The sequence below is a fragment of the Diadema antillarum genome, unplaced genomic scaffold, assembly GCF_040938485.1.
Source record: "Diadema antillarum isolate AM-2024a unplaced genomic scaffold, OU_Dant_1.0 seq00001523_RagTag, whole genome shotgun sequence".
Taxonomy (NCBI): domain Eukaryota; kingdom Metazoa; phylum Echinodermata; class Echinoidea; order Diadematoida; family Diadematidae; genus Diadema; species Diadema antillarum.
In genome coordinates, this window is record NW_027272255.1 from 974,037 (window position 1) to 986,665 (window position 12,629).

At 37.5% G+C, this 12,629-nt stretch overlaps 1 protein-coding gene across 1 annotated transcript in view; it reads right to left on the minus strand.

The window, feature by feature from the left end:
• The window catches only part of LOC139710359 (uncharacterized), a 163,504-nt gene that overhangs the window by 39,229 nt on the left and 111,646 nt on the right, over positions 1-12,629 (minus strand). The window contains exons 17-24 of the mRNA XM_071622282.1: positions 9,781-9,816; positions 7,225-7,321; positions 5,987-6,093; positions 3,090-3,301; positions 2,258-2,366; positions 1,594-1,685; positions 899-992; positions 84-239 (exon numbers count right to left, since the gene is read on the minus strand). Of these exons, the coding sequence (XP_071478383.1) occupies positions 84-239; positions 899-992; positions 1,594-1,685; positions 2,258-2,366; positions 3,090-3,301; positions 5,987-6,093; positions 7,225-7,321; positions 9,781-9,816 (903 nt within the window). The remainder of the gene's footprint in view (positions 1-83; positions 240-898; positions 993-1,593; positions 1,686-2,257; positions 2,367-3,089; positions 3,302-5,986; positions 6,094-7,224; positions 7,322-9,780; positions 9,817-12,629) is intronic.

Here is a 12,629-nt window from a genome sequence, read left to right on the forward strand (position 1 = left end):
ACTGTAAGGCATCATTATCTTCTTTTAAATTGAATCGCAAAGTGAAAGTGTTTCTCCCATCATTCCAGAGGGAGAAGTCTTACCTGTTCTTCCTTTGTGTTTGGTTCCAATTTGTCCCTCTTTGGGGGTGGGGCTGGGGGTTCCCCAAACAGCTCTTCATCCTTCTCGTCGTCGTCGTTGAAGAGGCTGAGTGTGTTCTGTGTGCGGTTCGCCTTGGAGGTCGGCGAGGACTCTGATTTCTGTAGGGTAGGAAAATATCAAATTTACATATCAACTGCCCACAAATCATTCCACTTTACACACAAACACACACATATGCACACATATACATACACACACACTTGCACTAAACAATCATTATTTCTCAGGTTTACAAATGAAGTGATCATTTCTCAGAAAATCAAAATCAACAGGCTACTCTCTTTGCTCTGAGTCAATAAAAAGGAAAAGGAAATTCAGTGCTGCACTAACATCACTTCTAGGCAAATATGGTGTCATGACGTCAGAAATCTACATTCATTCATCTACAACTGTATCTGTCTATCCATCTATTCATCTATCTACATATCTATGTCTATCCATCCTATCTATCTATCTATCTATCTATCTATCTATCTATCTATCTATCTATACGTACATACATACATACATACATCTATCCACACCTATAAATTCATCTGTTAATCTGTCCATAAATTGTATGAACATACCTATACATACATACAATAGTGTATGTATGTACGTACATTGTATGTGAACATAAATATGTATGTAAGTAGGTACATTGTACATATGTTTGGATGTATGCATGCATGTCATAAAGTGAATGTAAAATGAATCTATCTATGAAACAATCAATTCATATGTTTCCCTATCAATCTCTTCACTATAGACTCACCTCAGCTGGAGGTTCTACCTCCACTTTTGGGGGACTCCCAAATATATCAGACCCTTCAAAGAGGGCAACACCACCAGGAGGCTTCTTTCTGGCACTGGACGGAGAAAAAGAAGTGGTATCATATCTTGACATTATAAATCGGTGGCCAATATTTTTAATTTTTCACTGATTCAGCAGAAAAATTCTTTCATGACTGAAAACAGTTGACTCTCCTGAAAGGGTACTTTCAAACTGAATGTACATTACCTCATAATGCTTAAGAGGCTATCTCAATATGTAATACTTCACAATGTGCACTAACTGATTTAAGTACTTCAAAACATACAAGGAACATGTGGAGACTTTCCCTTAATGTGACAAGCATGATGACACTCCTACAGAATTATGAGCTCTTTGTGATAAATATCAAACCCTTCTCCCAAGCTTGAATTCTGAGACTGTAACTCACGTCAGCAATGGAGGGGGGGGGGGGGGGAGGGGTTAAAAACAAGAGGAAAAGATGGTTCAATGGGTTATATAATTATGGCTGAAATAGAAAATTGCATAAAAGAAGAAGAAGAAGAAGAAGAAAAAAAAAAACCAGCCCCCAAACCGAGAGAAAGGGAAAGGGGAGACGGGAAAAGAAAAAGATGGGAGGGGCAGGGGGCGTGGCACAGAGGGGGCGTGGCAAAAGGGGTGTGGCACATGGTACTCACGGTTCCTTGGCCTTGGAGGTGGCAGCAAACAGGTCATCCTCACCGGTCTCCTCTATGTCATCAAACAATCCCTGGTTCTTCTTGGCTGTGGCCTACGGGACGAGTTTTAGACAAGAGGTAAACGTGAGCAAAAGAGAAGTTTCATCAATCAGTACACCTTGTATTGACAATAGAAAAATCAGTGGAAGTATTTAGAAAGAGAGAAGGGGAGGGGGAGAACAAAGTTGTGGATTAAGATGTAGAATAATACAAACATTATACAGGTAGGAAGAAAATTGCCTTGCTAGTTTGCCTTCTGTTTTTGTTGTTGACAAGTGGAGAGAAATCAGGTGAAAAAGAAGAAGTAACTCTCTCCACACGTTTCATTTTAGTACGTCTGTAATGGGTCCAAATTGACTTTGTTACAAAATTTTCAACTGCCTTCAGAGCCTATAAATAGCTACTTATCACCAAAGCATAATAGCTACTTATCACAGAAGCAGTACTTTTATTTACAAACTAAGATAAATTTCAAACTGTAAATAGAAGAAATATGAATTCCTGTGAAAACTGAATGATGAAAGCCTCTTCTCTTTCTGCATGCAGAAAACTCGTGAAATCAAAGTAAGCAAAAAAAAAAAAAAAAAAAAAGAAAAAAGAGAGGGAGCTTATGACTAATAATCACCTTCGTGTCATCTTTAGGAAGTGGAGGAGGTGCCGCGAAGAGGTCATCCTCGTTATCGTCTGCAAAGAGTTTGTCACTGTCGTTCTGGGCTTTCCCCTTCTCTGCTGGTCTGTACAGTCAGGGACAAGCAATGGCAAAGAACATAATTACAAGTTTCACCTTTCAATTCCAAGATGAGAGCACTTCTGAATGTAAACCAAAACTCAGACAACCTATATTCCCTCAAACATACTTTCTACATGAAAATGTCTGATACTTCTGCTCAAGATTTCTTGGAATATATGGCACTCAGTATACATCATGAAGAAAGGAACCATGTACACATTGATAGAACTGTGAAATTCCTCCCCTGAAAATTAGAACTTTGCAACATCTAACCAGTTTGGAACTACTGGTACTAAACATCTGTTTCATAAGCTTGTATTGAATAGGCAGGGTACAGGGGACAACAAATCAACATTTGAGCCAAACATAGAGTAATATAAGTCGTACTATAAAGTTTTGGCCAAGGTGTATAAATGGTGCAATGCAGGGACTACAATGATGGATGGCAGGACCACCTTGGAGACCAGTGCTCAGAATAAAAAAGCCAGTAACCCTTTCTCAATCATCATCATCATCATCACTATAATCATCATCACCATCATCATCATCATCATCATCATCATCATCATCATCACCATCATCACCATCATCACCATCATCACCATCATCACCATCATCACCATCATCACCATCATCACCATCATCACCATCATCACCATCATCATCATCATCATTATCATTACTACTATAATTAATAATTATTTTGGGAGAGCATCTCCAGCCTTACTTGGATGGCACTCCAAACAGGTCCTCGTCGACGTTGTCAAACAGGCCGCCTCCCAGCGGCGTTTGGCCGGTCTTGGCACGGCCCGCCCCTGGTGCTCCCACCATAGTGTTGACGTACATGCCTTCATCCCCGTCGTCCTCTAGAGGGGGCGGTTCCGTCTGCCCACCGACGGGGCCAGCACTGCCAAACACGTTGACTGCACCAACAGGTATCTGATGAAAATGTGGCAGCAACATTGACCAATGATGAATATAGAGATCAAACTTTTTGTGTTGCCTCAGGCTTGATGTGCCATGGGTGTAATAGCCCAGTTGTATATGGCTCTTGAAAAATATATTGAAATGATCACTTTGAGCATAATGGCAACTACAACAAATATTTCAGTGAGTAGATGCAAATGCACCCAATACTATCACGCCACAATATTCTTTGCAAAGGTGCATGTGTCGAACAGCAAGAGCTATTATCATCTCTTTTAAACTACATGAACATAAGCACAATCATGTTGAAAATAATTCTTGCTTGAGTTTTCAGGCTGTTTCTGTGCTCTGTGGCACACTTAAAAACCATGCAGAAATTACACCGAGTTCTGCTCCCAAAATACAATCCTAACTTGTAACGATTGTTCAGTGGATTCTTTGTTCCCTTGATAAAATCTATAAATTTGGCAACAAAACACAAAAATCAGCAAAATTTACAAAAAAAAATGGCTTCCCTTTAATACAGAAAAAAAAAAAATGCTGGCAAGGTGCACTAAAATTAGTTGGTTACCATGGAACATTGGACCAGTCACGGCATCAGGTAAATATATGCTTGCAAAGCAGGGAGAAGGAGGGTGGGAGGGAGGGAGGAATGTGCTAGCTCATCCTTTTACCCCCCTGGAGTGGAAAAGAAGCAACATCCGCAACTGTCTCTTAAAAAAGAGAAACCTTACACTTCTCGGTGACATACACGTACACGTTGACAAACTGTTGCCCCAAAATCAGAAAGACAATAAACAGATCATGATGATCACACATAATAAAAGGAGAGAGAGAGAGAGAGAAAAAAAAAAAGGACTTGGCAGAAGAGGGTATAATCTGCATGCTCTCTGCCAGCGGACTAAATATATCCCCCCAAGTTGAGTCGGCGTGCTAATTTTATCCGCAGCGATGAATTAAAAGAGGGAAGGAAATTCAACGGCTTATGAGTGCGGGAAATGAATCACAGAAACTCTGCCCTCGAAGAACACAAAAGATTTGTCCTCAAGGGGTGGGCGCCTATTAAAACTTGTGGGGAGAACGACGGATCTTAACAGAACTTCAGAGTCATTATGAAACCGACAGGGGGAAGAACTGCTGAAAAAATAGTGAAAATGATATATCTTCACTGTACAATTCATGATTAATGCTATACATCAAGAATAAATTTGCCGTATGACAATCAATACTACAAAATGACACTTTTTTACTCCCTATAAAACTGTTCTTCATGCTCAACATGTGTCATACCTGTGTTGCTTGGAATACATTTCACAAATAGACAAGCCAACTTGAAATTTAGATTTACACCATTTAATTGTCACATTTGCACTTGCAAATGAACTCACTGTAAAACCTACGTACGTGAAGGACATTTATGGAGTACACAGACTGTTTGATATTCCATGTTCAACTGCAGCTGCATTTCAGATCAGCTTTTCTACAAGTCAACATATTATGTGACTCATGAACAGGACATTTACTGAAATTACCCTGTGCAGGAGAACTGTAATCCAGGGATTAAAAACGAAAAAAAAAAAAAAAAATCAGCACCTCAACTCTCACATATCAGAGTGAAAAACATGGTGAAGCAGTCCTACCGACACATAAATATCATGAAAATGGGTAAATACCACATGATGCACATCATACCACTCCCACTGCCCCCCCCCCCCCACACACACAATGGTTCATTCCAAGTGCACATACAGGCAACTGCATGGACACATTAATCCTCTCCGTGCCGAGGAATTTGGACGGTATGCGCAACATTTTGGGGGTTTTCTGTGCCAATCAGCATTCAAAGCACTCAAAGGATTAAAAAGTGTCATTTCAAAGAGAAAGTTTGACAATTAATGTATTCCCATGATAGAAGAAATTATGACAGCCTCCCTTTGTAAGTCTTCCCAATTTCTACACCATTCAGTCCTAGAGATCAGTACCAATGCCTGAATGCTTTAAACAAATCAGGCACTGCTTTGATTTAGGATCACAAGAAAAGTAGAATCTAAATCTACCTTTCACTTTGTTATTTTTCATTTGACTTCCAGACATTTTCTATGTCACCTTGCAGAAATATTTCAAACTCTGGTCACGCTGGAACAAGAGAGTGATGATTGCTGTTTGAGGAGGTTTTTTTTAAATATGTGGCTCAGTGTCTGATTACTGCACTAGGGTTTAGTCCTTTTCCATACCTGTCAAATTTCATATAATCATCAGCGTTTTTTTTTTTTCTTTTAAGTTTGACCAAATCATTTAATCACTTACTGTTTTTTCCTTTTTACTTCCTAGTCACGGTATGTGGAATTAGAAGCACTTGATCATGTTGAAATGTGTAGTATTTTTTAAAAACATAATTACCATGGTTTATTGTATTATTTCAATATTGAGTTATCTAAATCTTACTTTCTATGTTTTTCTATACTTTTTCAGGCTACCAAATTTCCCCATTGAACCACTAAAATCTGAACTTTAGTGATTTGGTAGAACGAATGGGTGACAACAACAACAACAACAACAACAACAACAACAACAACAACAACAACAACAACAACAACAACAACAACAACAACAACAACAACAACAACAACAACAACAACGGTTAATGTTGAGCCTTACGCCATTCAAGTGGTTTGGAAGCAGTCTCACAGTTCTCACCTTCTTCTTGGGGGGTTTCTGTTGAGGCTTGCCTTCCCCAAACAGATCACTGTCATTCTCCTCCCCAAAGAGGTCTACTGGTTTCTTGGCCTTTGGCTTCCCTGCTCCTAAAAGAATTACCAATAAGGTGTGAGGTATTTTAAAGGCATAATTTACCATTTGCAGATGAAACAAAAACCCAGCATTAGTGCTTTAAAATAGTTCTAAAATGTGAGTTAGGGATAGAAACACCCACTGTAAAATTTGAATCCGTATTATCGATGCAAAGTATTGTTAAATACACAAAATGTGAACAATAGCTATAATAAAAATGTTTCAAGACTCAACCGTCCACAGTTATGGCTTATTAAGAAAAATTCTGATATCTCCTTATATTTTACACTTTATTGCGAAAATTTTATGTGGTAGGATGTTTTGTAATACAACGGACCTACACATATGCATCAAATGCGAAATCACTGCTCCCAAAGGTAAACTGGACCTTTAAGCATCAATCTACCATTGTAACCACAGCACGCATGATTCTACGCACTTGTTCGAAATATACAAAGAGCGAGTAACTGCACTATATATATCTCTAACAACAAAATATAGCATATTGTCTGCATACCATTTAGGCATATATCGATTATCTTTTTCTGTTGTAAAATTAATCAACACCTATCTATCTATCTATCAATCTACCAACTTTCCTTCTCTCGATTTGCTAATACATAATATTCAAAATAGCAATTGATATTTCTGTATATGTGCACAGTAAGGAAAAGAGGATGTAAAAAAAAATGCACCTTCAAATAGTTTTATGTACATTTACGACAACCTTATGAAAGGAAAATATACGTCTGCACATAAATACCACACGCTGCGAAAGTGGACATTATTGCAGTGTGGAAATTTCCGCGCATTTCATGCAACTTTATTTTTTGCTTATAACATGTAATAATATTGCAAAACTTCAGATTTTAGCATCCATGAAACTTTTGCGAATCTCACAAAAGTGTTTGTATACACAATGCATTGGCAGTGGTGATTCACAAAAATTTGATGCCGTATAAACAGTCGTTGGCCCTAATTCATGAAAGTTTCATGCTGCAGAATGTTCTTGGTTTTTACAGTAGTTTATATCTTTCATTCTGCAGAAATAGAAACATGCGAAATTCCTTTCACCTGACTGAGCGCATAGAATTACTCAAGTGAAAATGTCCGCTTTTACAGTACTGTCTGAGACACTCCCGTACCTTTCTTTGGGGCCGCTTTGTTCTGTCCCGAAAACAAGGGGTCCTCCTCCTGGCCCGCAAATAGACCTCCCGACTTTGATTCCTCTGGGCGTGACTCCTAAATAAATATACACATGTTGATGTGACCCATGATGGCGTTTGATAGAAGACACATAGAATAATGTGGTAACCATGAAAAAAAAAATGTATATGAGAGAATGTTTGTGTAAAGCTGCAGTACATTACAGAGAAAAAGAGAGGGGGGGGGGGAGGAGGAGAGGGGGGCAATTACACGTGAAATAGTTCTGGTGGAGAGAGATGCAGTGTATGTCACTGCGTATGCACAAACACGCAAGTTACGTGTACACCCATCACACAAATTGCTTACTTTGAATATATTATTTTGTGAGTCACTGCCCCAAGAACAGAAGCTCGTGGAAGAAACACACTTCTTCTCTCTTCATTTATAGTCGAAGTCAAAAGAAAATACCTCGACCTCAGTGACTAGGAACACAGGTGGAATACAGCAATAAAATGGGGGTGGGGGGGGGGGGAGGACAAAAACAGGGCTGGTAGACATAAAGGAGGGGGGGGGGGCAAAAACAGAGCTGGTAGGCAGAAGACTTTGTGGTTGAGGTTAAGGTCAATCTTGGCAACCATTGTGACAATGATCGGATTAAAAAGTGTCCTTAATACTGCACATATTGATGATAGAACAAGTGTGGAGGGATCAGGCCGAGTGCTGGCTGCATAAAACTTCAACAGAATCATGGAGCAATGACAAGCACAATTAAGAGTATGCCACTTCCCTTACCCTCGTACCATTTCTACTACTCCTAACAACAACAACAACATCAGTAATAATAGTATTAACCCGTTCCATACGGGAGCCTGGTGGCCTGCGTATAAAGTCTATGGGATTTTCAGAATTCAGTATAGAACAGGTTAATAATAATATTTAAAAATCCACACAGTCCCACCATTACTATTTCAATTGAATTGACTGCTTCAAATAAAGAAAGAAAGAAAATGCTGCTTGTGGCAAACCATGCATCATTTACAAAGACTTTACCTTATCACTCTGCATTTCATTTAAATCGTTTTAAAAGACAAACCAGCCGCTGTGTTCACAAAGAAGAAAAGAAAAAATAAATAACCATCAAGTCTCCTGTTTTGAACTTGAAACCCCCAATTTGCAATTTTAGCCAGTGAAGACATCTTGGAAGGTGTAAAATGCTTTCCTAACATTCATTATTACTTTGTATGTAATACTTACGCAATTTTACCATAAATATGCATAAAGCTTTATTCTTTCTTTTTGTTTTTTTTTTATATTTCCTAAAGTGTCAGGGATAAGTACTCCCTTCCCATCATGCACTTCCTTCTGTTCAATGAACACCACAAATCTCCATCAAGAAATATTGAATATCGTAGAATACTTTGAATGAACATCCTCTTGAGGAATATGAAAGGCACAACTGTTTCTCTGAGTCAAGGCACTGCTCGACGTACATGTGCACCCTGTCTGCACCCCGACGAGGGGTTGGGACTAGTGACAGTCAAGTGAATCAATGACAGCGTGAATGTTAGTCATGTACGTCGTAACCTCCCCAGATTTCTCAACTACGGAATCGCCTCGGACTGATCTCCGGGGAAAGCAACTCTATCAGTGAGATTCAAGTCACAACCCACTTGGCTCCATTAATTAAAAAAGAAAAAAAAAAGAAAACCAAAACTGCACTCTATAGCTGACAAGAATCATAGCTCCAGTTATCACTCGTAAGCTTGCATCTCGGCACAGCCTGAGAAATTCATCCCACGACTGGGAAACGATTTCCACGGAATTCCGTAATCCACCACCTAATTGGGAATTAAAAGTGCCTTGGCTGGGACGAGGGGTAAGTTAGGAATTGGTAATTATCAATTATGAAAGGATGTTCATCTTGCACACTGGAGAAAGAAAGCACTTAATTAACCTTCAATCTGTAGATTGATTTCTGCAATTTTGTCAGAGTTGCTCATTCCAGAAAAAAACCCACCATTTTAGAATGAGTAATGTGAATAAAACTAGTATGTGAACTACAACTTCAGAGCACAAGCAACAAATACAGATGAAAATCATCCCATAAGCTTTCACAATTATAACATTATTTTCTTTAACACAGCTCAATCTAGTTGATGGCATCTTTCAACAAATGATCAAATTGGGACTGTAATGTAAACTTGCTAACAACCGAGTCCAGGGACATAAATGAAGAATATATCTTGCCATTGACTTCTTTTGCTGGCCTCTTGAAAAGGACCGCTTCAAAATATTTGAACTATTCCAAGATCAAAAAAATTCAAGTGAGATCTTCAGCAGAAAAGGGCAACTTTGCTGATATGTGAGATAAATAGACTCACAGAGTTGCATTAACTCTCAGAGTGTTAATGTGATATTTTCAGCTAATCATAATCTTGGCATTAAAGACTGCATAAAAGAGAAAAAAAATATAGATGAACAAAATGGGGATTATGATCCATACATGTTTAATACTCTTCTATCCAGTTAAAAATATTACAACATATTCAAAATACCTGTTTTTCTATTTGTTCAGCAATAACCTCATCAGGCTACATGGAACAAGTATGGATTGGTGTCATTTTTCAATTATATAGTAAGATGTGGAGGTACATATTATAACAGAAGACATTGAGACAGATCAAGCACAGGAAGTGGACATGTATATGAGAGTGTTGTTAGACACGGATGACAAATTAAGTCAGAGAGAGATTGTGTACAAATTTGGGGAGGTGACGGAAGGTCATTGGAAGGTCATTTCAGTGATTTATGAATTTAATATACATAAGACAGAAATAATCATAAAGCCAAAGGGAGAATGATTGTTCACCCATGGATCAAAAGTGATAGAATTTGTTTTGATATTTGGGGGAACGAGATAGAGTGAAAAAGACATAGACAACAACAACAAAAAATAGAGAGATAGGTGGATAGGTATGTGGATAGATGATAGATGGATAGATAGAGAACAAATATATATAGACAGACAGGAATGTAAGTGGATAGACAGAGAGATAGATGAAACATAAAGAAAGAAAAAGGAAAGAAGATAAAGATTAAGAGGCAACAATGCAGGATATGAAGAAAAATGTTTGCAGGAGTCACAAAATATGTTACAGTAGGTACAGGAGATAATGTGAAAACAGGGGCAGCATGCAGTATATGGGGGGGGGGGGAGAAAGGAAATAGGAAAAAACATTAATTGTAAATTAGTAACATACGCTCTACTTAAAGACATGCATTTTACACCAATAAAATACAGATTATGTTACATCGTCAAGAGTATGAAATTTCTTGGAATTGTATGAATACTTTCTTCCCATTTTCTTTTTGTAATTTTCCATCTGACAATATGGAAAATATATGAAATAAATATACCTTCTTCAAATAAACATTTACTGATTCAAAAACCCCAGGTCACTGTATTCATCATGCTGTCAAACAGACTAAATTGTTTGACCAGTAAATTTCCGTGAGTTGGAGGATTTACATCTAAGAAACCATTAAATCGGTATGTTCTGAACAAGACTTAAATACAAAACACAATTCTTGATTAAAATCAAAACTAGATATTGGAAAATATTTTTCCAATATAATTGCTATTTCTGATTCCAAAAATATGAAAAGTATATATGTGTGCATGTACGTACACACACACACACACACAAACAGACACATACATTACATATAACATACAAGTATGAATATCATTAGTAAAACATGCTTCCATTATACAGAAAGAGTGCACAATGTCAGATCACATTCATGCTTTGAAGGATGTTGGAAATCATTTATCTACATGCTATAGATATGAGTATATATACAGTAGCTAACATATGAAAAGATGATTTTGGCGATAATGTTGATGATAATGACCAAACCAATTATCATGACAGACATCAAATGATAAAGATACAGCACATTGTCATGGAAACTGATTGATAGTTTATAAAAGAAATAATCGTGATGGTAAAAGATTATGACGGTGGTGTTGTTCGATTTGGATGATGGCTATGACAGCATCATGGATGACAATGAAGATAATGATGTCATAACATTTGTGATGGTAGTGTTAAAAATGTGATGGTGACTATGGCATTGAGAGAAAGTATGAAAGTGATGATGATTAAAAGCACCTTGATCAAGGCCTGACCTTGAGATGATGTGAGTGAAGATTAAGAGTGTATGATGACGATGATGATGATGATGATGACAATCATGAAGATGATGAAGATGATGATAGTGACGATGATGATGATGATGATGATGATGATAGTGATGATGATGATGATGATGATGATGATGAGGATCATAATGATATTAATGGTATGAAGACAGAATGGATCATGGTTAGAGAAAGCAAGGTAGCTTTGAAAGGTGATGATAGTGGACATGTTACACATTGATAAAAGGTGATGGTAGTGGACATGTTACACATTGATAAAAGGTGATGGTAGTGGACATGTTACACATTGATAAAAGGTGATGGTAGTGGACATGTTACACATTGATAAAAGGTGATGACAGTGGAAATAACACACACTAACAAAAGGTGATGACAGTAGAAATGATACACACTGACAGAGTGATGATAAACCAATAGAATTAGAATTAGTTGATGATGTAAACTTGCTACCATTTTCAAGATGCACATAAAAAAGATAATGTCAGATCAGAAAAGCAAGCAGCAGATCAAAGGGTACAAGATGCATGATGGATGAGAACCGAGTTTCTTTGGTTAAGCACTTCAATTTTGTCTGGTATTGACAACATCTCAAGAGAAAATTTAATATGATTTGTATGCACACTGAAGCATTGTGATTTCCAGAAGGTCATAAAGTTTTGAAATCCATTGATCATCTTGTCATTTGAACAAGGATTTAACATGAAGTTAAACATGTCATCATATCCAAGCCTTGCACACAAGAAGATGAAAAAAAAATTATCACACTGAAATTATATTTTGATGATTAACTAATTATCAAAAGATATCCACACTGGGTTATTTTTCCTAATGTTGCATTATTCTTCTGTATATTAAAGAGGGTGGGGTGGCAAGGAAGGGGGGGGGGTAGACATCTTGGAAGTAAGGTTAGTAGACAGGAACCCTTTAGAGAATATTGTTTCTCCTATTCCTAATCGTACACCTTTTTTTTTTCCTCAAACGTATTCAATGGAAAAGATCAGAAAGTGTTAAGTGTTATAAATTGATGAAAAAGCTAAGTGGAAAAATATCGTTATAGGAATAAAGACCTCAATCAATACACCACTGAAAGCACTGGCACTAATCTATGACCTGATACAGATCATTTCCATGGAGCCACATATTTCACACTGCAAAAAGTCAGTGAAGAAATGCATTTGG